The sequence below is a fragment of the Malurus melanocephalus genome, unplaced genomic scaffold, assembly GCF_030028575.1.
Source record: "Malurus melanocephalus ecotype Western Australia unplaced genomic scaffold, MMel_1.1 scaffold_122, whole genome shotgun sequence".
Lineage (NCBI taxonomy): Eukaryota > Metazoa > Chordata > Aves > Passeriformes > Maluridae > Malurus > Malurus melanocephalus.
Window position 1 is genome coordinate 1567207 of NW_026623354.1, and position 25406 is coordinate 1592612.

The window sequence follows — 25406 nt, forward strand, 5'->3', positions numbered from 1 at the left end:
GCTTGCTGTTAGCTTGAAGAATTCACACATATTGATTAATACATAGAAAAATATTTGTGGTATCACTGACTAACATTATGTTTTACAATCTGGATTTTTCAATGACTTCTTTATACATCACTTACYGTTAAATCAAATTTTTATAATGCARTTAATAAGGGGAAGTTACAGTTAACCCCTTTAAAAAATGACTGAGTGGTTYCTTCAAAATTTTGCTTTAAGCAAACATTCAAGACTAGTTTAGTACTTTTATTGTCCTTTTTTTTTTGCCCCTTAAAAAAGAGGCAAGTCTGTACTGCTTTTGCAAATTAGGTGATAYACTGACACGTTTTGGGCAAGGCTCCAAGTAAAATGTCATTACCATATGTCCTATCTAAATCTACATCCAAACAGAGAAAGGTTCAGAAAGGTGGACAACAGGCCTTTAGAATGTAAAAAAATGATCCTGCATGTGCTGTGCCAAGGTGTTGTGTTTGTTCAGCTATGCTGCAGTTCAAAAATCCATACTGGAAAAGCAGTGCCTTTATACTGCACAGGGCACCACAGACAGACAYGTTACAGTCCAAAGCAACAGCTCACTGACATGGTTTTGTCTAATTARTTCCAGGATTCACTCACAAATGCCAGGGATTTAGTTATTAACATCAGGAAAAGGATATAGCACAGCAAATATATGGGATTTTRTCCAACATTCATTTGCTAAGAATATCCCCAGTCTATGCACAGGTCCAAGTCTGTGACTCCACAATCAACCCTAAAAAAATACAGTTAAAAATGTCTTTGACAGGATGAGGCATTTGAGTTGTAGTGGCAGGATTGTTTCTCTGCAGCCATAAGGAATAGACTGAGATCTCAGAGAAAATAAATTAAACCCATTCAACAGAAATAGGTTAGTTTTTAACCATAAGGCTATTTTAAACAACACTTGCTTGGATGAGTACTCTGATTGGACCCAGGAATTGCTCTGCTTACACTGACATTATAGTGGCACGTTGGAAGCCAATGTTTACTTAACTCACAATTGACTGTTTACAGGAGATTTAAAATCTCAAAACCTGTTTACTGGGGACATGTATTCCATTGGAGAATAAAAAAAAAACAATCTCGTGATCAGAGAAGAGCACTGCAAGAAAGGAGTACTGCAACATTTCAAATCAGAAATGGAAAACGACAAGCTTTTACATTTTCTTGTCAAATCAACCTTTTTTTTCCCATTAAAAATACAGTAGAAAGTAGCCAAGCCAGTAAAAAGCTATTCAGAACTCTTCATCACAGTGATGCCATTAGTGAATCAAGCSTGACCTGTGCAAGGGGAAATTTCTTCAGGCTATTGTGAGCTCTCCAGAGTCCACAGCATGCCCAGAGTTTCTACACCTGCCTTGCTTTGTTTACATCAAATACTACTTAGGTCACAGCTTGGCAAGGTTAAAAATATTAAGCTCATATTTATAGTGGCTATAAATACAGAAAATCTTGATAAGGAAGCATTACCCCACCTTTAATGCCTGTTCCTTAAAGAATTGCAGAGCATAAGCGAATATCTCAAGTGCTTTGACTTTTTTGCCATTTGCAGCTGTCAGGTCTGTCTCCATGGTAAGATTCTACATGAAAGAAAATAACTGGAAGTTATTAAAAGAAAAAGGAAAACATCAAATTARTTCCCACTGCTTGAGGACAGAGAACTCTTCAATATTCACCTGGTTAGGAAAAAGTGACAAAACTACTCTGAAGAGGATTTTACTCATCACTTGAATTTCCTGGAACATGACATTTTGCTGCTTATTTTAGACTTTGATTCTAAACAATTACCATGCCTACAGATAACTGCAGGCAGAAATAYGGGCTAAATATTAAATAATTGCTATAGATGTATCTGTAAATAACTGCAATAAAGTTGCTCATGCAAGATATTTAATCCAAGGTAAGAGTTAAAAGCATGGATTTTTGGCTTCCCACCAAGACATGAAACCAGAAAACACCTCAATAGAGCAAGTACTGGATGATTCCCAAAACTCTAGAATGGATTAAAGTAAAAATACAATCAATCAGTAGGAATTACATCAAATTAACAGCCTGATTTGCACTTGCAGTTCTGGCAATGAATTCTGGGTGGATTTGCTCCACCGTTGCAGAACTCAGTGTAGCTCTTATATCCCATTTCTGCTGACCAGATTTATTGAACAAACCAACCTCATGCAGACTCCAGCTAYGAATTTCACCCAGGAAACTCAGGGCATGAAGATCAAAGCAAAGCAGACACTGAAYTTCTGAGATTTACAAGGAAGGCTGGCAAGATTCAGTCACCAAATGCAGCAAGAAACAACATGAATCATAAATGTCAGTGGAAGAGTTTAATTTACTCAATTTCCCCTCTAAACTTACAGAGATGCTTCACATCTAGCTGACAGTTTTCAGGCAAAAATTTAGTACTGTTGAGAGGAAAACAACTTGAGTAGCAAAATGCAGCTTGGTTAGTACTTACACCAGTGGTATGTAGCTTCATCTTAAACTTTTCAAAATACAACCAGTGCTTTGATTCAGTGGGATCCAAGTCGTGGTAGAAGTCTCTTGCTGCATAGCCAAAGCTGTGGAATTTTCTCTCTGGAGTTAGRAGGATTGTGGTTGGTGTTTTCTGATTGGAAACGCCTGGATCTCCACCTTCCCATCGTCTGACCAAAGAGKGAAACAGCTCCAGTGAGTGATGCTCAAAAACAAGTGCATCATGAGAAAAAACAATGTGATGGCAAATAGCACATAYTGCTTTTTCCTTCCAAAGATATTAATTTCAAACTTTGCAATACCAAAATCAAGTGGGTTTATTCCCACCTAAGAAAAAAGAACTGCAATTTTTATTTCAGGGAACTCAATATATTTTTGTGGTTATTGTATAATTCTCAAGGACATAATCAGACCCWGACAAGAACACAGGTTCCCTGAAGTAAGCCATACACAATTAACMAGGAAACATTTTGTAATTACAATTYCTACCTAAGCAAATTGTCTAACAATGCTACTAATAAAAAGTCAAATACGGCCTTTCCAATTGTGATTTCGATTCCATGAATGATTACTTTCAAAGGATATTTTTCCCATTTTGAATTAGGGACCCACTAAAGCCGTGTGAACCATGGAGAAGTTGATTAAATCCCCATTTCTATCCCAGAATACTCTCAGAAGCAAGACAAGCCAGTTCAACCAACACCTGACCATGTGCCTCATCTCCTTGACACCCAAAACTCTGAACCCATACACGCCTGCAGACGTTGAGCTCTCTGCATTGCACTTTCTACTCATGTGAAGTTGATGGATTTTGTGTTTCAAATGCCCAAAATGCWGCACAAGTTTTAATCCATCAAAAATGAAGCAGATTTCCTGGATCTTCAAGTCTCTTGAAGGCACCAAAATATTTCTGTCACTACTGGTGAATAAAACTATGATATCAAGATWGTGAAGGCATCTTTGGGGATACCAMAKTATTAAGGCAAAAGTAACCCAAAGCTGCTTTCACRGAATAGATAAGGAAATAAATAAGGAAATAAATGAGAACATTGAATATGGGAACACCCAGCAGCAGGAACTGAAGGGGGGCATGGCAGGACAAAAAGGTCAGACAGCAGAAAGTTGTAGAAACAGCTGTGAGCATCCTGTCTCCTCATTTCTCTATTACAAAAAAAAAAAAGGCAGAATGGAATAAACTCATATTACTGCTCCTTCCCCCCACCATATACAAGCACTTTYTGTATGAGAAACAAACAGTTACCAGAAAACATTTTCTGAAAAAGGCATCAGTGAAAAATCTGTTTATGCTCTCAGACATAATCATAACACAGCTCAAACAGGAGCCAAGTTAAGATCACGCAGGCAACTGCATTCATTATTAAACTACACGTCGATTGCTTTTTTCTAAAGATAGCAAAACGCACTTTGAGAATATATTCCTGCCAAAGCCCTCATTCTGAAGCATAAAAAGACTGCCTTGCTCTGTGGTAGTTGTTTACACGATATAGGAAAAGTATGTAGGAAAAATAATTCCCATTTCACTCTCAGAGTTGAATCCATTGAAAATTAACTGATCTCCAGACCCTGGCAGAAAACTGACATGGAAAACTGCAGTCTAAGGGGCTGGTACCAGGCAAAGTAACAAGGAATGGRAATTTCTGAAGTGCTGAGATCCTTTCAGACCAACCAATTGAACCAAACAGAACAAAATCTCTCTTTTTTGTAYAAGCAGCAGAGAATAATGTGTCTGAACTTCCTTCAGTGCAGAGGACAATTCCACTGCCCTCAAAGCAGAAACAGAATGATGAGGACTGGAATGATTTCCACATTCATCCACTCAAAAAGACTTTCCTAAACCTGCCTAGTTCCTCTGCTCAGCCCCTGAGCTATAATCAGCTGGCAAAGGGCTCTGCTCCAGGTCATTTCTTCTAACCTGCTGCTAGAATTGCACTTGGTCAACTCCAAAATCTTTGAGTAGGTGTTACAGCAAACATATGGTTCCAATGAGGAGAAGCTGGGATCTCACAGCTCATGAACAGAAAACACCGCTATTCCTCCAGATTGTTAAATCCCACACACCTGCTGCAAGCAGAGAGGAGACAGACTGCTATCGCTTTTGCTCGGAATCATTAATGATTCATTCTGAGTCACTGGTGGGAAATGCCATAAATAGGCTGTGGCCAATAACAATGTTTCTTTGTTTTTCATTACAGCCGGGCACGTTTTCTCTTTCCGGAACAAGCACGTTTAAGGTGCGCTTGAAATGAAGACAAATTTATGGTCAGTGCTACGGGGTGAAATTTTCAGAGGCACCTGGAGAATTGGATGTTCCCTTCCTGATGAGATTCTGGGGGAAACTGGACAAGGTAATTGCTCAGCACGTTCTAAAGCTCTCAGATTGTATTACTGCTCAGTCACAGAAAGGACAGTCAGGAAAGAGAAGGGGAAGAATGACTTTATCATTTCCAATCAGAGATTCAAAAATATTCCCATGTGGTATTTTTCTGGAGAGAAGCAGATGCAAAAGCATGGGAATGGTGACTCCTGGCTGCAACATTCTTCCCAGGTGGAGCCCTGGCCTCGCTCCAGTTAGGGAAGGATTTTAGTAGGGCTGGGACTGCAATACCTTCATTTGCAGTTTTCTTTCATGGTACCAGTGCAGGCAAAATAATGGTAATAACACTCTTAGAAAAAAAAAAGGAAATACCTATCAAAAGCATAAACCTATACAAGCCGGAATTGCTCTAAATGCACGGGGGGGGATATTTGTGAAGAGCAGAATCACAGTTTAAAAAAAAACTATTCAAACAGAACAAAGGCAGATTTATTTCAAATGCAGACATAGGAGTTTCTAGGCTGATATAAAGTGGAGTATTTCAAGAAATATAAACAACACAGACCTGTTTAGAGCCACAGAGCATCTAAGTGTATACTAGCAGTGAAAAYAAACAAGAGGAGAGTCAGTGAGGAGAGGAGCAGGAGGTTATAGGAAGGTTAGAGAAATGCCCTTACTCACACTTCAGTCTGGCTAAGGCAGAGCAAAGAGTGACTTGTGCAGAGTGATGAGAATTTGATCCAGAGCTGCAGCACCACAGTGRAGGAAATGAAACACTGGGGTCATCAAAATGCAGCTGAACACCACYAGCAGTGTGTGTGCAGAATAAAGGCAAGTGTGTGTCTCCCAATAATTACCATAAAACACGGAAAAGGGAAAAACCTGAAGGTTAAAGTTGCACTGAAGAGAGACCACATTCTCCCTCCTTCCAAGGACAGACTGCAATTTGTTTCATAGCCACATGCATTTTTCATTTATTCTCCACTTGTGAAATACTCCCATTCAGTTTGCTGCTATTTTGCCAGTAGCCAAAACATCTGTAACTTCATGTAAGCGCACATAAATCAAGAGGGGTTTTTTAAAAACTGTGTAATACCTCATGTATTTCCTCTAAATGAGACACATTGACTCGTTCTGCAGCAGCAAACTTTCCTTACGGCTCTGCACTGCCCTGAAGTGCTGAGCTCATGGCCACGCTGTTCAGATGCCTCAAGTTATGCTGCAAACAGCGCTCATTACAGCACATTCTCTCTGCAAAAAGAATCTGAACCACAGCTGCCTTTAACAGGAGCTGGGGGCAACTATCAGGAGCTGTCAGCTATGAGAAATACTACCCAAAACTGATAAAACAGTAACCAGTGTTCTGCAATCAAAGTGAAGTCATTGACTGAACATTTACAAAGCCCCACCCAACTCCAAACATCCTGAGATGAGTGAGGCTACTCATACATTTAAAGATAAATATATGCTTAAARAACTTCGTTAAGTCAATGCTTATAAATTCATTTTTTTTAGAACTGGGGATCACAGAAAATAAACATACACAGTCGAAAACATGACTTTGTTTGGCTGCTAATTACACAAGAAGAATCCTGGCACTGCTGGCACTACACTCAAACCCACTGCTAAAGCCCCGTGTGTTCACCCTTTTTAAGGTAGGACCTTCTAAATAAACCCATCCTACCCTTTTACAGAAAAGCAGCTTTGTTAAAAGACAGTCAGAAATCTAAGTATCTGGAAAGGATCAACACTAGAGGAGGGAAGGTGGAAAAAATGTTAGGAAGTAGAGAGGACCATGCATCACTGGTATGCTTTATTTTAATGTAAACATTCTTGAGTGCCGGCGGGAAGTTACATTTACTCTGCTGAAATATTTGTAAGTTATCCTACATGAAAACCTCATTATATACAGAGTTTGAGCCCTTTAATACCTTCTGAACTACTGAAGACTTATTTTAATAAATATGCCATTCTTTTAATGGAATTACATAATTTGATGAGTATYTATACATAAACATATAATATCTGGTAAGTCGGTTCCAATTATATCTTGCCAAAATCCTTTCTGGACAGGAATACTTATTTTTAAAGAAATGTAAATAATTATTGTATTCAAATATTTTTCATTGTTTGAAATACTTGTTGGAAATATGAATATATTCCCCACCCCCTCCAAAAAATAAAAATGTTCCTCCCTTCTGGTTGGAAATGCATGAAGTAATTTATCTAATTTCTTTCAACATCAGTATCTCATATAATAATTCACTGAAATTACAGTCATGCTGCCATTATTGCATAAGGAAGACAACGTTTTGTTTTGAACCACAAGTAGCAAAATGTCAATTAAGATTTAGAATATCCTCTCAGCACCTTGACAGTCACTTCCCAGTGATTGACAGCAGAAAGCCTGGTAAGGAGAAGGAATTTCTCCAGGGAAGGAGAATCTAATCTGCAATGTGAACCCAATGGCAAAATTGGGTCCTAAGGTAAATCCTAGGCACTTAAATGACTTCCCTAAAAACAGATTTCACACAGTAAAATCTCCAGAGATTACAGAACAACACAGAATTGTTCCAAGTACAGTTTAGGCTTGCTTAGGTAAAGCTTCAGATGTATTTTCCCTCATTACATCCAACTTCTTTACGAACTTTAATTGATTACTTGCTGCCGTAAGGGAACAGGAATTGATAAACATGGGTTCCAACCTGACCACCCTGAGCCCAACACACAGCCTGCCCTTTGACTTCCAGCCCTGTCCACCTTCCTGTGCTGCTCCAAGGCTGAAATGCAGAGAAGACCTGGAAAGCATTAACTGCCCACCCTGCAAATGGTGGRTATCTTTGCAACTGGATGGCAGAATACCATTCCTAGATTTACCACCCTTTAGAAGCATTTCAAATCCCTCAGCTGTGTTAGATCTCTGAAACACTTTGCAGCCACACACAAACCAGCTATGCAGGCTGACTGCACCATCAGAGCTGTCTGCTGAGATTGAGGGAGYAGCATTCAGCTACCACCTTTGCTTAGAAAAGATGCAGTATATCACACTAGACTGCAGCAAATTAGGCTTTCTGACCTTTTGTTCTCAGCATTACAGCACAGTACCTACTGCTGCAACAGCAGCATCATTTAGAAGAACTCCTATGGCGGAGCTTTTCATACATAGTTAGTTTTTTGCCTAAAATTATCTTGCACTTGTCACAACAAGTAATTTTAAATATACTTGGTTAAGAATTGTATATGTTTCAAATTAAAAATAACTTATAAAATATTGTAACACTGGTTTGCAGGGCAAAACTTGCAGGTAGCTGCCATAGCAGTTGTAGCATTTGTGACTGCATGGATTTATACTGTGCTGATTTAATGAAGAAATAAAAACAACACATCACAACAGCTAAAGCCTGTCCCTTACATACACAGAACAGATTTCACACCAAACCTTCGTTTTCACATTCATGACTTTTGACTGSTTATTTCTCAGTGGATCATTATCACAAGTTTTATTCAAATTTAAAGCTAAAAAGCTTAAATCAACCAAACTCCCAGAGCAAGTAACCACGTGTTACACCCAACCATCCACAGTGTGACTYCAGGGGATGGGCAGCTCCTGGGAAATGGCACGACCTTAGAAAATCAGTCTCTGAGACAAGGTTATCCCGACTAATTATTAACTCTGCTGCCTGGACAATTCTGAATTCTCACTGATCTCTTCTTTTTACTCATGTCATCCTGTAAACTCAGCAAAATAGGAGAGAGGACATGTTCCCATTGCTACTAAAGCAAGTCAGAATACAATAAGATTCAACAAAAAGTCATAACCTAGAGAAATTTGCACACTGGCAATGCCAGACAAATCCAGACACTTCAGGCTCCTGCAGAAAATATCTGTGGCTACTGCAGGCARCCCATGTTATCAGAGTCACAAACCAAATGCTGCATTGCAGCCCTTACCTCATTACATGAATACATTCTGGCTCCTTGGTGAAGCTGTAGGCGTAGCCACTGGATGTTGTGCCAAAATCAATAGCCACAACAACAAGAAATAACTGTTCTACAGCATCGTCTGCATCAGAGTCCTTCTGTTAAACAGCAGAGGCAAAACAGACACTGAATCACTGATCAGAATAATTGTAACCTGGCAGAATTTCTGCTCTGCAAGACCTGCATATCTCTTCAGTGAAAATGAGAACTTCCCTAAAGCTGCCTTTGTGACCAAAGCTGGTACAAGAAAGCTGCCATTCCTATGGAATTGGAAATTCAATACATGACTCAACATATATGCTAGAACCTTTTATAAATAATTTTCTAATACAATTTTCATTCATATTAATTTCTGGAATACTTCTTATCCTGTATTATTAAAATTTATGGTTTTGGGGCTGGTTTTTTGTTGGTTTGTTTTCAGGTTCTTATTCTTAAACTGATCAATTGGCAAATATATTTATGTCTATCAATATTTGGGACTCATTGGTTTTACACCTTCACTATATCATAATTTTGAACATGAAATATTATTACCATTCAAAAATAATGGAGAAAAACCACACAAAACACAGCAATAAGTTTTATATCCTGTGATATAAAGAAGAATTTATATAACACCTATTCAGCCAGTACTACATGCATTCTTTGCTCCTGCCTGTGCTGGAATGTGGGAAGCTCTTCAGCTGCTTATGGTGAATTTGAATCCTTCTCCCTGCCTTTCACCTGTAATCCTGCAATCCCTGAACAGCAGAGTCAAGGGCAATATGCTCCAGATCCTTCACCAGCCTCCTYTGCCCTAAATCCACCACGGCTGCTCACTCTGTTACTCTCAGAAACACTTTGAAGCAACTCTTGTAATCTTTCACAGAGGTCTCCAGTCATGAAAGGTTTGCTTGGATTCTCCTAATAAAGCTTTTCAACTAGGACAATGTCCTTCTCAAAGAGTTTAAGCAGCAAATCTACCGGAAATAGGACATAATTTATCAGAATGACAGAAGCAAAAAAATAATTTCAAGAGTATCTGGAGAAAGAAGGGAAYAACAGCCAAAAACCATGAGTGAGAGCACTGGAAAACCTGAAGATGGTTTTTGCACAACTCTGAACTTGAATCAGAAAGCTCAGGCAGAAGGCTGACAAGGATAAAAATGTGTTCTGAACATGATCTCTCGCAGTATCATGAAATGCACTGTGCATGTACTGTGCTACAAATCATAGAGATGACCTTAAAAATGGGTGAGAGTCAATTTTAACATGAGTTTATCAACAAAATCAGTGTGATGTACAAGARATTAAAACACACTGCCTATGGGACATTCTCTTGGCTCTAAAAGCTTACAGAAGTGCCTGTTTTCCCTGAGAAATAAAACCAGTTAGTTCTATTTTGAGCTTCTATCTCTATCTCTCTAGAAGCAGATTTTTTTCCTCTGGGAATTTGGTTCTTACTGTTGAATATCATATATATCCTTTATTTTTTTTTTTTTCCTGAAAGGAAGGAGACTTATCAGGGGCTGCCTAAACAAATCAGCAATAAAGACTGGGACAGACCTTGGGAACCCTGAGGATCAAAAAGTCCATGTGTTTGATATAAAAATAGGCAGGAGCAAGTCTATGAGTTTAGGAAGAGAAAAATAATAAAACCAGGACTTCAATGAAAGGAATGAGAGCACTGTCATCAACCCCAGCATGACCAAAATCTCACTTTATACTATGGAGAGCATGAAGGGGATCAATATGGGGGAAATGACAACTCTAAAGAAATTATGTCCCACTAAATAGGCAGGAGAAGGTAACGTAAGCATGCAGTTTATGTCAGGAGTGCATTTCTTACCCCAATATGTGATGGAGACAGTGGAGTTATTCCAGGATCTCCCAAACTTTTGGCTGGTGATGAGTAAGCAGATGTGGAAACTGCATCTGGAAGGAAACAAACACCCATCAGTGTCAGCAAGCAGAATGATAGATACAACAGTTACTTTGCATACTGCTATTTTGCTTTCCAGTTGTAAAAAAATCTGCTAAAACAGAAAGCAAATTCCACAGCTGCCATCTAAAACACATGTTTTGCCCTTAAAACATGCTAAGACACAACAGCAGTTTCGGTTTTAAAATGTCTGTCTGACCTTCATCACTAATTACCATTCTTTCAATRCATTGTCATGTAAAATTTTAAAAGTCTTCCTGAATATATTCAGAAATCATAGTTGGTACAAGCAGCTTGAGCACTACACACTCACATTAAAGGCCTGAGATCCAAMTGTATGAATGCAGAAACTAAACACAAGTTGTGAGATCCAAAAAGACAGATTCTTTTTACAAGAAAAAGAGGAGTTGAGAGCAAAGGGACAAAGCAGGAAGAGTAAGCTGCAATTTGTTCATCCTGAGCCTTTATTCTGAAACTTTCCCAATACTGTCTCTGTTTTTATTCTTCACTACACTCTGCACTGGAACGTCTTGCAGCTGTTAATACTACTGCAGGACAGAATCCAGCTGGGAAAAAGGAAAGCATTATTAACAAGTCATCAAAGAAATATTTCTATCCGGCATTCAATAGTAGAACTTCACTTAAAGGCACAGACCAAATGACCAACAAATACAGTAATGCACTATTTTTTTTTCATCCTTTTATTTGCACTGTTGATGATAGAAAAGGAAATGGCTTATTAAAACAATTAAGCACTGAAGACTTGGATGAATTTATATATATATTATGTACTATTATAAAGAATGCAGTAATTTATCAAAATGAAATGCAGAAAAGGTGCCACACACCCTGTCCATGCTCAAACTCCTCTGCTCCCAAATTTAGCCCCGAGCTTGCTGAATTCTCTTCTGTAGAATACCAGCTAATTAGATGTAAAGTAGAATGATGTAATAGGCTTCTGAAGATCATTATTAATAATAAYAAATATTAAAAAATACATTTCAACATATTTTTATCACCTACTTGGATGCATCACACATTTATTCATAGCATGTGTCACTGACATAGTCATTGACATGACTGACATTTCAGAGCATCACTCCAAGATGTCACTGGAGTTGCTCTCCAAAACCTTAGAAATACTTCATGAAGAATCCTATTGTTCCTGGTATCAAATATGTGTTGTTTCCCAGGGAAGATTCAAAAACCTGCAGTGGGTAAGTATGAAATAATTTGCCCMCAGGAAAAAAAAAATCTTCCTCCACATCTTAATATTACTCTTATAACACCATTTATTTCTTGAAGCTATAACATGCATGTTCAGCCTGATTTTCAGAAGCATTAGCAGAAGCAGAATATTTGCATTTTCTACATGAGTTCTCCAGGAATATATTAAGTTACTCCTCCTGCAGTGAAGTACAAAAAGTCACAGGCCAAATGCGACAAGCACAGAATCTGCTCGGTTCATTAAGATATCTTTGGAACAGATGCTGTTATCAGCCTCCTCTGTGCAATTTTTGCCTCTTAATTTTTGCACCAGCAACATAGAATTTTTTTAGAATTAAGGAACAGTATTTTGACACACAAAAAAATAAAATTATTAGTAACTAAATATAGTTCTTCCATCCTGCTGTCACTCCTGGCTGGACCTGAACCAGTACTTCCTGAGCAGACCAGGACATCACAACATTGACTCAACAGCTTTGGAAACTGCCACTTTACCCCAATTAGGATGCTGATTTGGATCACAAAAATGTACCCACCAAATCACTGTCTATGTGTTTCCACCATTTCTTTTTGTCACTAATTCTTTGGGTTACCTGTTTCGGCACTCATGTTTCAGAGATGTGCTGGAGCAGGTCCAGAGGAGGCCACAGAGATGATGAGAGGGCTGGARCTCCTCTGCTATGGAGACAGGTCAGGAGAGAAKGCTCCAGGGAGAMCTTGGAGCACGTTCCAGTGCCTAAAGAGGGCCTGCAAAAGAGACAGAGAGGGACATTTCACAAGGGCAGGTAGTGGCAGGACAAAGGATAAGGGCTTCACGGTGAAAGAGGGTAGATTTCCATCAGACATTAGGAAAAAATTCTTTACTATCAAGGTGGAGATGCCCTGGCACAGGTTGCCCCWTCCTGGAATTGCTCAAGGCCAGGCTGGATGGGGCTCAGAGCAACCTGGGATAGTGGAAGGTGMCCCTGYTCATGGCAGGGGGSTGGAAMGARATGATYCTTAAGGTCYTTTCCAACACCTCAAACCATTCTGTGATYCTATGATCCATTTTCCAACCTATCTTCAATTATCAGCCTTGAGAAGTTATTTATATCTCTGGATGCAACTCAGAATTTTATTTTTTTTTTATTTTACAGAGATTTAATAAGTGATTAAATAACAAGCGCAATATTCATATCCATCCAAAGAAACCACTGACTTGGGTTGTGTCCTATCAACAACTGATTCAAGTTAAAAAAAAAAGATTTATAAGAGACCTTTCTGAACCTATGACCATCCTGCAACTGTTATTCACTGCTGTTCCTGCAAATACACAGCTAGATAAAATAATTCTACAATGCATCCTGGATTTAATACCAACACTTCTCAACAAGCAGTGAAAGAAATCATTATTAAAAGCAAATGAAACTTAGATATTTGTAACATTATATTATCCACCCCATCTGAACTGCAAGATAAAATATATTTGTCCATGTGGGAGCTTTCATATTCTGTTGAGTTAGTTTTTACTTGGTGAAAAAATGTGCACAATTTTTACAGCTGTGTTCTGAAGAGCGGTAAATGCATGGATATTCCAGGATATTTAAAAATCCCTTATCTCAAAAGCACTGTGATTGGTTGATCTGACAGAAACAAAATCATCTGTTCCAAGCCAGAGAATGGGAAAAGGGTTGCAAGGAGCCTGATTTGCAATCATGAAACTGAAAAAGGATGCCTAGACTGTCCTGGATAAGATCAGGGTATTTGGAATAGTTCTTAAAGCAGAATGACTTATTATGGCTTCTGTAACAAAAAAAAAAAAAACAAACCCCAAGGTTGATTACATTGTTCCACATAGCTTGAGTTCCAGCTTTATCTCCATGTTTATCAAGGATCTCTATCTATGTCAAACTACATGCTATGGCAAAAACACAGCTAAACAGCATGCATTAAATAAACATTTAATTCTTGCCAATTTCCACACCAAATTAAATGGAGAAATCCGATTTAGAATCCAAATTAAAGTGAGTTCTCAAACAAAGCAGCATTTAAAATAATCTTGTTCTAAATATGATACAAACTCCTTGAATAAAAATTCTTACATGTACTTATGTTATTCATATTAATCTGAAATATGACTGCCTACATAAGGGGCTTGCGTAATTTCAATAAATGGGTACAGAATAAATCTGAACACATTACAATTTCTGACTTTAGTCCTGACCTAAGCAATTGCCAAAGAACACCTTGTGCATTTTCAAGGTAATCAGAAGCAGWAGGGAAAATAGAAAAGGTTCCCATTTTCAGACTTTGGGGTTTTTTTTAACAATTCAAAGGGCCCAGATTTGCAGATTCCCAAACAATTACAGAATTGGTGAAATTACGAGATTAGAAGATACTGTATTAATGATAATGAAATCRTGTCTATTACCACATTAGCTCCAATTGCTGGTTTAGCAGATTTAATTTAAATTATTCCTTCTTTTCATCTAAACAGATGCAGAAGTTTATTTTCTGTGGTTTCCTGCAATGCCTAATCTGTTGAGCTCTTTCTGGTTTTCAGTAAATGATAAGCAAAATTGTAGATCTCAACAAAATGCAGTGAAGGATTAACTTTTAAGTGTCACAGAATGCAGAATGAAAGCAAAGTCCAGAACATTTATAAAAATCTTGCMGATGCAGCAGGAATATTTCACTGATTGCATGTTCAACTGAATCTGATTTTCTGACAGATCTGGAGAGCACCACCAAGTTCATTATTTAATTAGAAAGATCAGTAAATGGCAGCTGGAAGGCCATCAGTCCATTCTGAGTATTTGGGATCCCCTGCCACAAATTCCTACTCAGGACTGGATAAATGAACTTCAGGGAACAACTAAAAATGCCAGACATGGACCAACACAGTCCCAGATAATCAGTTTCAAGACAGCAGCTTAAAGAAAAGTGACTGCTGGATCTCCCATGAAAAACCCACTGAGGTGATACTCAACCAAAAAAAAAGTCAGCAGCCACACAAAATCTTCTCTTTACTCTTAAATATTTCAACTATGTATAATCCAGCTACACAAGAATCAGGAAAAATTTTTTGMTTCACATATTATGGACCTTGTTCATTTTCCAGCTAGGCAGATGCCATGGCAGAGGATTCTGTCAAACAGAAGGATCCCTGTAACCAAAATGCCATAAACAATGGATAACCTAAAGTGGGCATTGTCTCCAGGTAGAATTTACCAGGACAAGTAAAAGCAGGAAGCTTGAAATCAGGGTTTGGGGCTCTGCAGCATGAAGTCCAGAAATGCAGTCAAACCAGGGAAGGGGGGACATTTCTGAGTGTGCCTCATGTCACCAGTTCCATGTRTGGAAAATAAATGATGAAATAAGGATTCAAGCCCCAAGTCTGCCACCAGAAACCTTTTCAGGCCCATTCTGCACTCCTTTAGAGTGATGCCTACAAAAGCAAAGTCTTGGCCAGAGAAGTTCTGTTTTCCAAACCTTCTCAGACCTCACTCCCCAGGGACTGGATGTCCCACAGCTGTTTCATAAATCAAAGGATAAGCAAACCATTATATGATATCACGTCTCAKTAAGAACATGCCTGAACACTAGAGTGCGTGTCATATCCCAACCAACATACCTTCATTTAATTTCTATTTCTATCCTGACAGTGACCACAAATCCAACACAATTGGCCACAAACAGCCCACAGTTTTCTGGATCACCAACAGGATGAATACAATTCCCCATTTCAGATCATAATTCCAGCAGTATTTTGGTAAGTGCTTTCACAATAAACACACCAGTGGGTCCCAGCACAACCTTTTCCAGGCTCTCCCAAACTCCCAGCTCAGAATGGCTGCAGGACATTGCCTTGGCTCAAAAGGAAAGCTGCAATAACTCTTTTGGATAACTCAATAATGCATACTCACTGTTCCAAATGCCAAATCATCCAAGCTCTCAGCTGTTTTAGGCKGATGAACCAGGTACACAGGGTAAGCTGTGTTGCATTAGACCTATTAAAAATGCCACTATTGCAGCTGATCTTTGTGGCTCCAATAAATCCAGGTTAGCTGAATTTACCATGTACATGCTGAACACTTTGGCAGACCAACACTTGCACATATGTGATGGCCATTTTTCTGGAATTTCCAGCATGTAGTGAAAGTGATCCTTGCTGTGTGTATATACACTGCTCTGCTCTCAGTCAGTTTGCTGGTAATACCAAAACCTTAGCCAAATTCTTTATTTCCTATTCAAGGACTATCTTTGGATTTAAAATTCAGGGAAAAAAAAAAAAAAGGATGCACTGAATCAAATATAGGTATAGCGTAGCCATTAGGCAACAAAAGAATGGTAGTAAATCTTCATTCAAAAGATTGAATAACTTTTTGAGCATCAAAATCATTTTGACACAAGCAAACCTTGCTAATGATGTTTGCACAACGRGGAAAGAAGGGTTTACCATATTGCTATTAGCTGGCAACTGCTGCACTGATGAAGAAAACCTTATTCAGCTTTTCCTRTTGCTGAGATTTTCCTTTGCATTAAGCACAAAATGTCAGAGGTTCCAAATGCAGTGTGACAACCTAGAGCATTTTACTGCAAATACAAAGATGGCTTTTAAAAACACAGAACAAGAAGAGAGGAGAGAAGCAAATTAAAAAAAATCCACTTAAAATAATCTTATGCATAATAGAAAGATGCCATATTTCATATCAGAAATAAGAACCTTCTGTTTCTACTGAAACCAATGGCACCACTGTTATGACAATCAATGGAATCAGAGTTCTTTGTTTTAAAATGCCAGTAGGCATCCAGCTGGTTTGCTGGAGACTGCAATCCACTTCTCTTCCATGAATACGGCCACAGCAAATCTCTGATACAAATCCAAGTTTCCTGATAACCTTTCATAGTATCTGGTCCCCCCAAGAGCTGGTATTCATTGCACAGATATCAATTACAGCACAGTGATTTCCTAAGTAAAAAAATACAAAAATATCCCAATACTTTGGATAGAATTCCAAAAATAAAATATGTTTGTCATTATAACTTTAACCTTTTCCATTTTTTGCTTTTTCACTGGCTCCCATCTTGATTTTGGCTTGACTAGAGGAATTACATTTTCACTGCACTATCATGCTTTCTAAGCTAATTTAGGTTTTTACTACTACTGTTAAGAGTATCAGAAAACAACCCCAGCTGCCTCCCATCACTCAMTTTGTGGACAATATTCATTTTCCTGCACCTCACCAGCAAAGGGAAACCAAAAGACGCCACCTATTTTCTGTGAACTTGATTTGAGATGAAAGAAACAGGGAAGAACTCGCAATAACCTTCTGAAAATGCCACATGGGTTATGTTCACTTCTCCTCTATTTGACAGCACACAGGCTAAACTACTTTACCTCCATTTGATGTGACCTCTCTAATGCTTGGTAAGATGGATTAAAGCCAAGCAATCCCAGTTCCCTGCACACTGGGCCTGTAATGCCCCAGCACGTCCTTACCAAGAGCTCAGTCTGCCCTTAACCTGCCTTAAACTCTCTCAGCATCTTCASTGTAAGGTCTCAAATCAGCCCCACCTTGAATGAGCTGAAAGCTTTCCAGCTCCTGTGATCAGTCAGCCCCCTTTTTCCTCCCAGTCCTGATCAGATTCCAATGTGCTCAAAACCAGCTCATGCCCCAGAGTTGGGGTTTGGGGAACTCACAGCAGTGCCCTGCAGTGCACCCTCTGTTCCCAGATTCCAGCTCTTCCATCGCCATGTACTATTGCCAGGAGAGAGAACTCTGATCATGGTTTACCTGTTGCAAAAGGAACGCTGCATGTTGTAATAAAGTTGGCTTAAAAACAGATTTGGCAGCTCAGAGTGCTAAAACACAGTTCTYCATCATCTTCCTCAATATTTCACAKATACAGTTCTRTAAYAGACACCTTTRGSACACTCTAACTAAACTTCTCTTCCCTCAACAAGCTCTTCTTTAAAGTTGCTTCCTTCACGCTTCCTTGCACTATTTGCCTCTGTGCAAGCACAGTTTTCCTGYATTGCTCATCTCCTCCCTCTGTGAGGAGGAACACATAAAGAAAACAAAACACAAGCTGTACAGAACATAGGTCCTGTGAAAAGATGCCTTCCTAGAAAAGGCCTCCTGCTGCTTCTCCATCATCATCATGTCTGTCTTCATCTGCTTCCTCTACTTGGTTCACTGCAAGGTTGTCAGGAATGGCACTAATAAGATTATGCTCCAATTCCCAGGACTATACTCATAAAACAGAACATTTGTGATGTTAATCACTCTCTTTAAGAAAAACACCATTTCCTAGCWCAAACTGGATTGGTTCACTGTTTTTTTTTTTTCTTTTTAAAAAGCAAGATCAAAATATCACAGTTTATAACCCCTGGTTTTCTGCAAGTTTCTATCTAAGAACCATCTCAAAATGAAATTGTATCCTGGAAAGAATGCTATCCTAGATTTACTTTTATCAATCAAGATATTCAAAGGAATATTATTCAAAGACTGAACAAGAATCACCATTCACCTTTTCCAGACTGTGCATCCAGCACACAGGAATCAGAACATTTGGGGGGGCATTTATTTACTTGGAAAACAAAAAGGTTATTTAGTTTTCAAGCTAATCTACCTCTAGATTAAAACAGTATCTTGCAATGCATAGAGCTGGATGAATGTAGTGACACCTTTTTCTTAAAACATGAATTGGGAAAAAAAWTTGAATATGTTTTTCTTCATTTTGACAATCTTTTGGAAGGTTTAACAGGATTCACACATTTATAGAGCCTTGACAAGAGAAAACCAACCACTCTCATCAATTCAGAGGAAAAAAAAAAAAGCATAAGCAGGGGGCAGGGTGAAAAAGAAAAGCCATACTAGAGTAGCCATTACTTATAGTAGTCAGCATGAGTGATGCTATATATAAATCCCTTCATAATTCTTCAAGGCTGTTAAACCCAATTTTGTTCAAAGACGGAAAAATAAAAAAAATAGTAATTGTGGCAAAACTGCAAAAATTGGTATCACATTTGACAAGTCATTAGCAAAGACATCTACAAATCCATAGTCTATGACATTGATTTAGCTTCTGAGCAACATTTCATCACTATATCAAAAATAAGTTTTTATTTCTTTATTATTTTATTTAATRGTCTTGAAAATGCCCCAATTATCAGGCTTAAGGAAAAGCTTAAAGGAAAAATACCTTTTGAGAAAAGAAGAAAGTACCTGATTAACATTTGTTGAGTAGATCATGAAATCATGCAGTCACCAAAATCCATTTCCCGAGGTTTTTTAGACCTCCACCCATCTGGGTTCTGTTCAATTGCCATGACTGTGCATCACACAGAGCCCACAGTGACCTGCCAGAAAACCGACTGCAAAGTTACACTGTCACGGTGAAGAGCCTCTGGCACAACCTTCAGAGGAGTTCCTGTGGCTAAAATCCTAACRGGAGCGTAGCTGAGTAAGCAAGAGAGCTCCTACAAAAGGCTGATCTCTGAATGCAGCCCTTCCACAGTGACAATGCTGAGAGCTTTTGTAAATGSCATGCCCTGCCGTTCTGATTACAGCGAGTGCTCCACTCAGGTATCCATGGAAACTTGAGAAATAGATGTTAAATCTGTTGGATCTGTTTGGCACCAGGGAATGGGACTATCTGCCAGTCAGCCCAGTCTAGCCACAGGTATTTTGATCTTTAATCACTGAGAAGGCATCAAGAGTCCTCCAAGCACAATGAAATCCACAAGAGCAAATGGCCACATTTCCCAAACAATGACAAGGAGGAGGCAAAGATGTACTGGAGAACTGTATTTTAATGCTGTTATTATCTCTCGACAGAGAAAAATATGCCAATCCCTGTAATGAGCAGAGACGCCCAAATATTCACTCTTCCAGCCTCACAGGGAATAAAAAGAAAAAAAAAAAAAAAAAAAAAAAAAAAAAAGAAGCAGCATGGATACAAATGCACAGAACCCCATGAGGACAGGTGGACATGGAGTACTCAGGACTGTAAACCCCTTCCAGAGAAATTGCTTCAATCCTAGGGACTGGTCCTGAACAGCACTGAGAACTGGGGATACATCCAGAAATGGACAAACTGAAGCAGTGTTCCCAGATTATTCCCTCTGGGAGAAGGAAGCAGCATAGGGAGAATAATTCATCTCTGCTTCCTTCCCCAAGGAAACTAGCGCACATTGGGCAGGCTCCTGCAATAGGAACTGATTTTCTTCAGGGAGAGGATGTGGATTAACTCCCTAAGATGACATGAAATTGCTGCTATTGAACTACATCCACATCCACATTTTTCTGGACTCCAACTGGTTGTGATTACTGGAAATCTCTCTCAATATTCCTCAGMAGCTGCATCTGCAGAGCACAGTTTGAGAATGTTGACTGAGGCACTACTGACAGAAGAAACACTAAAAGCAAAATCCTCTCCAGATCTCCTGTTCTTGCAAATTTAGATGCCCTTAGAACGGATCCACGTGCCCAGAGCCTGCAAATCAATCTTGACAGAGCTCCAGATTTGGGCCAGGGAGCCCCCAGTGACTCACAGGGAGTGGAGAGCACTGAGCCGGGGCCAGGGAGCACCAACACAGCTCACAAAGCCACTCTCTGCTGTCCTTGACACACCCTCGTGCAGTCCTGAGGGAAGAACAAAGGCTTTCTAGGCTTTCTGGCCTTCATATTCGGAGTACTYTTGTTTATTTATTTGCTTACTTCTTAGAACTGACTGCATTTTCCTCTTCATTTACATGAAAATGTTTCTCAAATCCCCTCTGAGACAGCCTTTGAAGGAATTTCCTGTTTCAATACTGATTACTGACACAGATCACCACTGCCATCCTAATTTTAAAACACTGCAAAGTCACTGTTTTAATAGGAGTTACAGCAAAATTTTAAACTTGCATTTGTTTATTTTAAAATGCATATCACTATGATTCTTAACAACCCAGCACATGGGCCAGAGCTGACAMATTTTGAATAATGAGAGCTGTGGAATGCTCTTTCAATATCAAAAATGTGCCCGGTCACTGAGAAAAGGCAGATCCAGGGTAATGAATGACCCAGGAGCCAGGACACTTGTCACAGTGAGGAAGATGAAACCTGCAGACCTGTCACAGGAATTTCAGATCAGCCTTGGCAGCAGMACCCCTCAGCACAACACCAACATCTGTGACCTTACAGCACCAAACAGYTGCACGCTCTGCGGTGGAACATCTGGGCAGTGAGTGTACCATTTACAGTCAGGGCTGATGGACTTCAGAGCTCATCCCTGACACCACTCCAAGCCCTCCTGGCACCTCTCTCACCACTGCAGAAACACAAACCCAATGCAACCTGGAGCTTCACCCATCCCTGCTTTCAACCAGCAAGGATGTTTGATAGAAAAGTGACAAGTRCCACACAGCAGCTGAGTAATTACGTAAGAACAGAAGTCATCTATGGATAGACAAAGATTTCACTAAAGCTGCATATGGAAAATACCAACAACTAGTTCACTTAGGGAAAATTTTAAAAAGGAGCAGATGCAAACTCCCCAAAAAGGTCATGTTGCTTCATACTAAATTAAGGTCATGACTGTTCTCGTTCTACTAATCTAAAGTAGCATTGTTTGCTTGCATTGTTTCTTATTCCCTTCACATTTTCCATTATCGTTTACTGGGAGCCAACACAGCTTTTTAAAATATCCCAAAAAGCTAATTTGCTGCTWCACAATACCTACAGTCTAAAACAGCCACAGGGAGACGTTTCTAAAACCATAAATGGTGTGCCCTTTGAAGTCAAATACTTGTGAAATCCCATCTGACACATCGTCAAAAGGCAGAACCAATTCAGGTACAGAAAACTGACACAATGGGATCTTTTAATATTATTGTTCTAAAGTAAAAAGTATATTCTTAAGATTTTTTTTTAAGAAGGGGAGGTTGCTTTGTGCATTTATAGAGAGAGTAAGTGAAATCATAGTAGAGGAGAGAAAAAAGGAATTAATCCCCTGAAATAGCTTAGAAGAGTAAGTATCTGGAAATTTTAAAATATTTTACCAGATCTGTAACTTTAAAGGGAGACAAAAGAAAGCCAGACTTAATTGCAACAGCAGATATGATGTCCAGAAGGGGTCTGAAAATTTTCAACAGCATTCCCATAAAAGTGGGAGAAGTTGGCCATGGCAGGTCACATCAAYTCAACCGACAAAGGAAGCACTTGGCAGAAAAGAGCACAAGATGAGACACCAGTCAAGTCCCATATAACCCCAACCACCAGTGACACAGTTAGAAAACAAAACACATCCTAAACCCTGCCATGTTCATGAAGGGATCAGGTCTTTTCTAGCTGAGGCAGCATTCTGGTCCTCCCAGAGGCTGCTTTAACCTGAGCTGACATYCAAGGCTGCAGCATCCTCTTCCAGCTCCTGGTGCCAGCTGCATTTCACAGAAACCCTGGGCACTCCCTGTGGCCAGGATAAAGCCCCTTTACACCACACATGCATCAGCTAAAAATGCCTCTGGACAGAACAGACCTCTTGGGGCCTCTCTACAGCTGACTGAAGCTTTGGGGAGACTTTGCAGGTACAGAGCTATGTAACACCAACTGCTGTCCCCATGGGAATGATCAGAACATTCAGACCGAAAGCTTACAGGGTGACAGTAAAGGAAAACTTGTCAGCTCAACCAGCACTACCCAATTATGAGCCAATGGCTTTAAAAATGCCAAAAATSAGTATAATTAGAAGCTTTACATGCAGTAGCTCCTGGGTATGAACAATTTGACTAACCAAGCTGCAGATACCGCAGTGCTGTGCTAAGTGAAGCCATAAAGATGATGGGCAGGCACTGCATACAGCACTCAGCTATTTTACATACAGACATTTCTCTTACGCATTGTACTGTGCTGCAAGAAGTGGCTGCAGCTTCAATACTGTCAATACAACACACACTAAATCACAGTTTATTCCTGAAGCCTTTTTTCCCTCTGACAGCCTCGRCATTCCAGTGCTTGGAAAGATTTCWGGCATAAYAAATCATTGCTTTACTACCTGGTCTTCCRTCTTTTAACCAAATCCCTCCAGCACAAATTCTCTCTAGTCACAAGTTACTTCATTTCAGYATTGCATTGCACGAACCTTGCAGCTTGGCAGAAAACAAAACGTGATGCCCTGTCATGTGAAAGACAAATGAATCTGTCAGGCTATTCTTCCTTTGTCAGCTGCATGCTAGAAAATTGTTACAGGTTACTTCAAACCAAACAGGCATTAGAGACTTCATTTGGAAGCACTGAGAGAACATTTCGATGGTGGGGAGGGGAAAGAATCCAGTAGAGCACCTTGAAGAYACAACTAGTTTCTAAGTATTGTTTCCCAGTTTGATTTGGGTTCTTTTAATGGATACTTCATGACTCTTTAATTCCTCTCACACTGAAATTAAGCTATGTCATTCAAAACGTTCCCTAAATCCTACTATAATCAAACTTAACCTTTTAAGTTTCCCCATATATTTCTGCCAGCACCTTTGGCTCAGCTTTACAGTTTCCTCAAGCCTTTGCAGTATAGAGTGAGGAAAAAGGCATCGAGAGATCGAATGAAATCAGGCTGAGTCTGCATTTCCCTTAGGGTTATTCACCCATATCATTTGTATCCTAGGAACCCTYTTCCCTCCCCCAGCTCCGTTCCCACACAAGGAGAGACCACCCCGTCCTGCAAAGGCTGTGTTATGTTTATCAKGCACAGTGAGACCCCAAACGGATCAAACCCACAGCATCCTTGTTTCAGGCAAAACAAGATTCAGCTCAGCTCGAATCAAGTTTGCAAAATCGGAGACATGTGGCCCCGTTACCGTGGTGAAACGGCACCGGTGGGGATTTCCCCCACCCCTACATCTCGCTGGGAGCTCCCTGGTCCCCGAGGGATGCTCAGGCGCTCACCCAGACAGCGCTGGCTCTCCCACCCGGCTGCCAGCTCTTTCTTTCCCACTGCACCGGGTTTCTCGCTACACCGGAGTGCTGCCCCTGTGTCAGCAGCAGGTCTTGCGCTCCAGTCCCAGCCCTCCCCCTCCTCCTCCGGCCGCCGCAGGGAGAGCCCCCGACCCCGCCACAAAGGCCCGTCCGGCGGGGATGCCGCGCCCGCCGCAGCGCCCCGGCCCCGGCCAGGGAGCCCGCCCGCCCCGCCTCGCCCCCGCCCGCCGGTGCCGCCGCATTCTTTTGTCACCTGGGTCCCCCCGCGGTGCGGCACCGGCTCCCGGGCACCGCAGGCGATGGAGGAGCGGCGGCTCTGCCCCCGGGCGGGCGGGGGTTCCGCGGGGCGCGCTCCGGCCGAGCCGCCGCCTCCCGCCCCTCAGCCGGCCCTGCCCGGGGCATCCCCGAGCCGGGGCACCGCGGAGCCGCCCTGCCCTGACCCGCTGCACGGCCAAACCCGGGACATTGTCTACGCCTCCCGCCTCCCCCTGCTCCGGACGGGGCTCCCTCCGGCTCCAGACCGTCTCCCCGCCGAGCCGTGGCCGCCGGGCCGTGCCGCGCCCGCCGCCGGCAGCGCTCCTGCATTGCGGCGGGGCCCCGCTCACCTGCGGCACCGCTCTCCGCCTCCGACATGGCCCGCTCCCGCCGCGCTCACCGGGGCACGGGCCGGCGGCGGAGCTGCGCTGCCCACGCCGGGGGAGGCTCCGCTGTTTCCTCTCGTCCCCGCCCCGCTGCGCCTTCCTGCGGCCGGTGCGGAGCGAGGGGAAGAGGCTGCGCGCCCGGCCCGGCGCTGACGGGCTTCCCGCGCCGGCTGCGGGGCTGCGCCGCCCCTCCCCTCCCCTTCTGCTCCCGCAGCCGCACAAGGCAGCGCCTGGCCCGGCCCCAGATGCGGATTTCACGGCTACTGAAGCGGAAACCCTTCCACGGTGACAGCCATAGAAAGAGACCCCTCTCCGTGGCCGGAGGTGACACCGCCGGGAAAGGGTGCTGCAGTCCTGCGGGACACGGAGCCAGGAGAATGCTGCGAAGGTTACCTCCTTGCTGTCGGTGCAGCTAAACCGGACACTCAGAAATCACGAACGTTTTCCCCGACATGCATTAAGGGTGGCTTGTACGGCATGGGATTCTTATTGTTTGTCTTCGGAGTGAACTCTCCYACATGGTTCTGTAGTGCTTTCAGGCCAGAACTTGCTGTTTCCAGTGATTTTTAGCTACTTGTTTCCAGGACCTGGGAGAGAGACACCCCTACTGTCACTTGATCCACGATGAAGTTTAAASAGTTTTCCAAACTTAGTAAGCCGTAACAAACATGAGAATAAAAATAAGGCTGGTATCCTCCCATGAACAATCCCGGAGACAGAGAAAGGGTTCCCTGTTCTCCTCCCGTGCTTTGTGGTCTCATTCTCCCTTCCTTTCCAGCCTCTGCAGCTATTCACATTTTGAAAGCAGTGCCAGAATTTCACGTGAAATAGATGAGGACGTTCACTCCAAGCACAGCCTCGGT

The 25406-nt window shown here is 41.2% G+C and overlaps 1 protein-coding gene across 1 annotated transcript in view; it reads right to left on the reverse strand.

The window, feature by feature from the left end:
• The window catches only part of HSPA12A (heat shock protein family A (Hsp70) member 12A), a 48861-nt gene extending 24245 nt beyond the window's left edge, over positions 1-24616 (reverse strand). Inside the window, exons 1-6 of the mRNA XM_057370295.1 lie at positions 24508-24616; positions 12560-12713; positions 10647-10732; positions 8786-8913; positions 2483-2669; positions 1497-1601 (exon numbers count right to left, since the gene is read on the reverse strand). Of these exons, the coding sequence (XP_057226278.1) occupies positions 1497-1601; positions 2483-2669; positions 8786-8913; positions 10647-10732; positions 12560-12575 (522 nt within the window). The 5' untranslated portion in view covers positions 12576-12713; positions 24508-24616. The remainder of the gene's footprint in view (positions 1-1496; positions 1602-2482; positions 2670-8785; positions 8914-10646; positions 10733-12559; positions 12714-24507) is intronic.
• Positions 24617-25406: the final 790 nt, after the last annotated feature.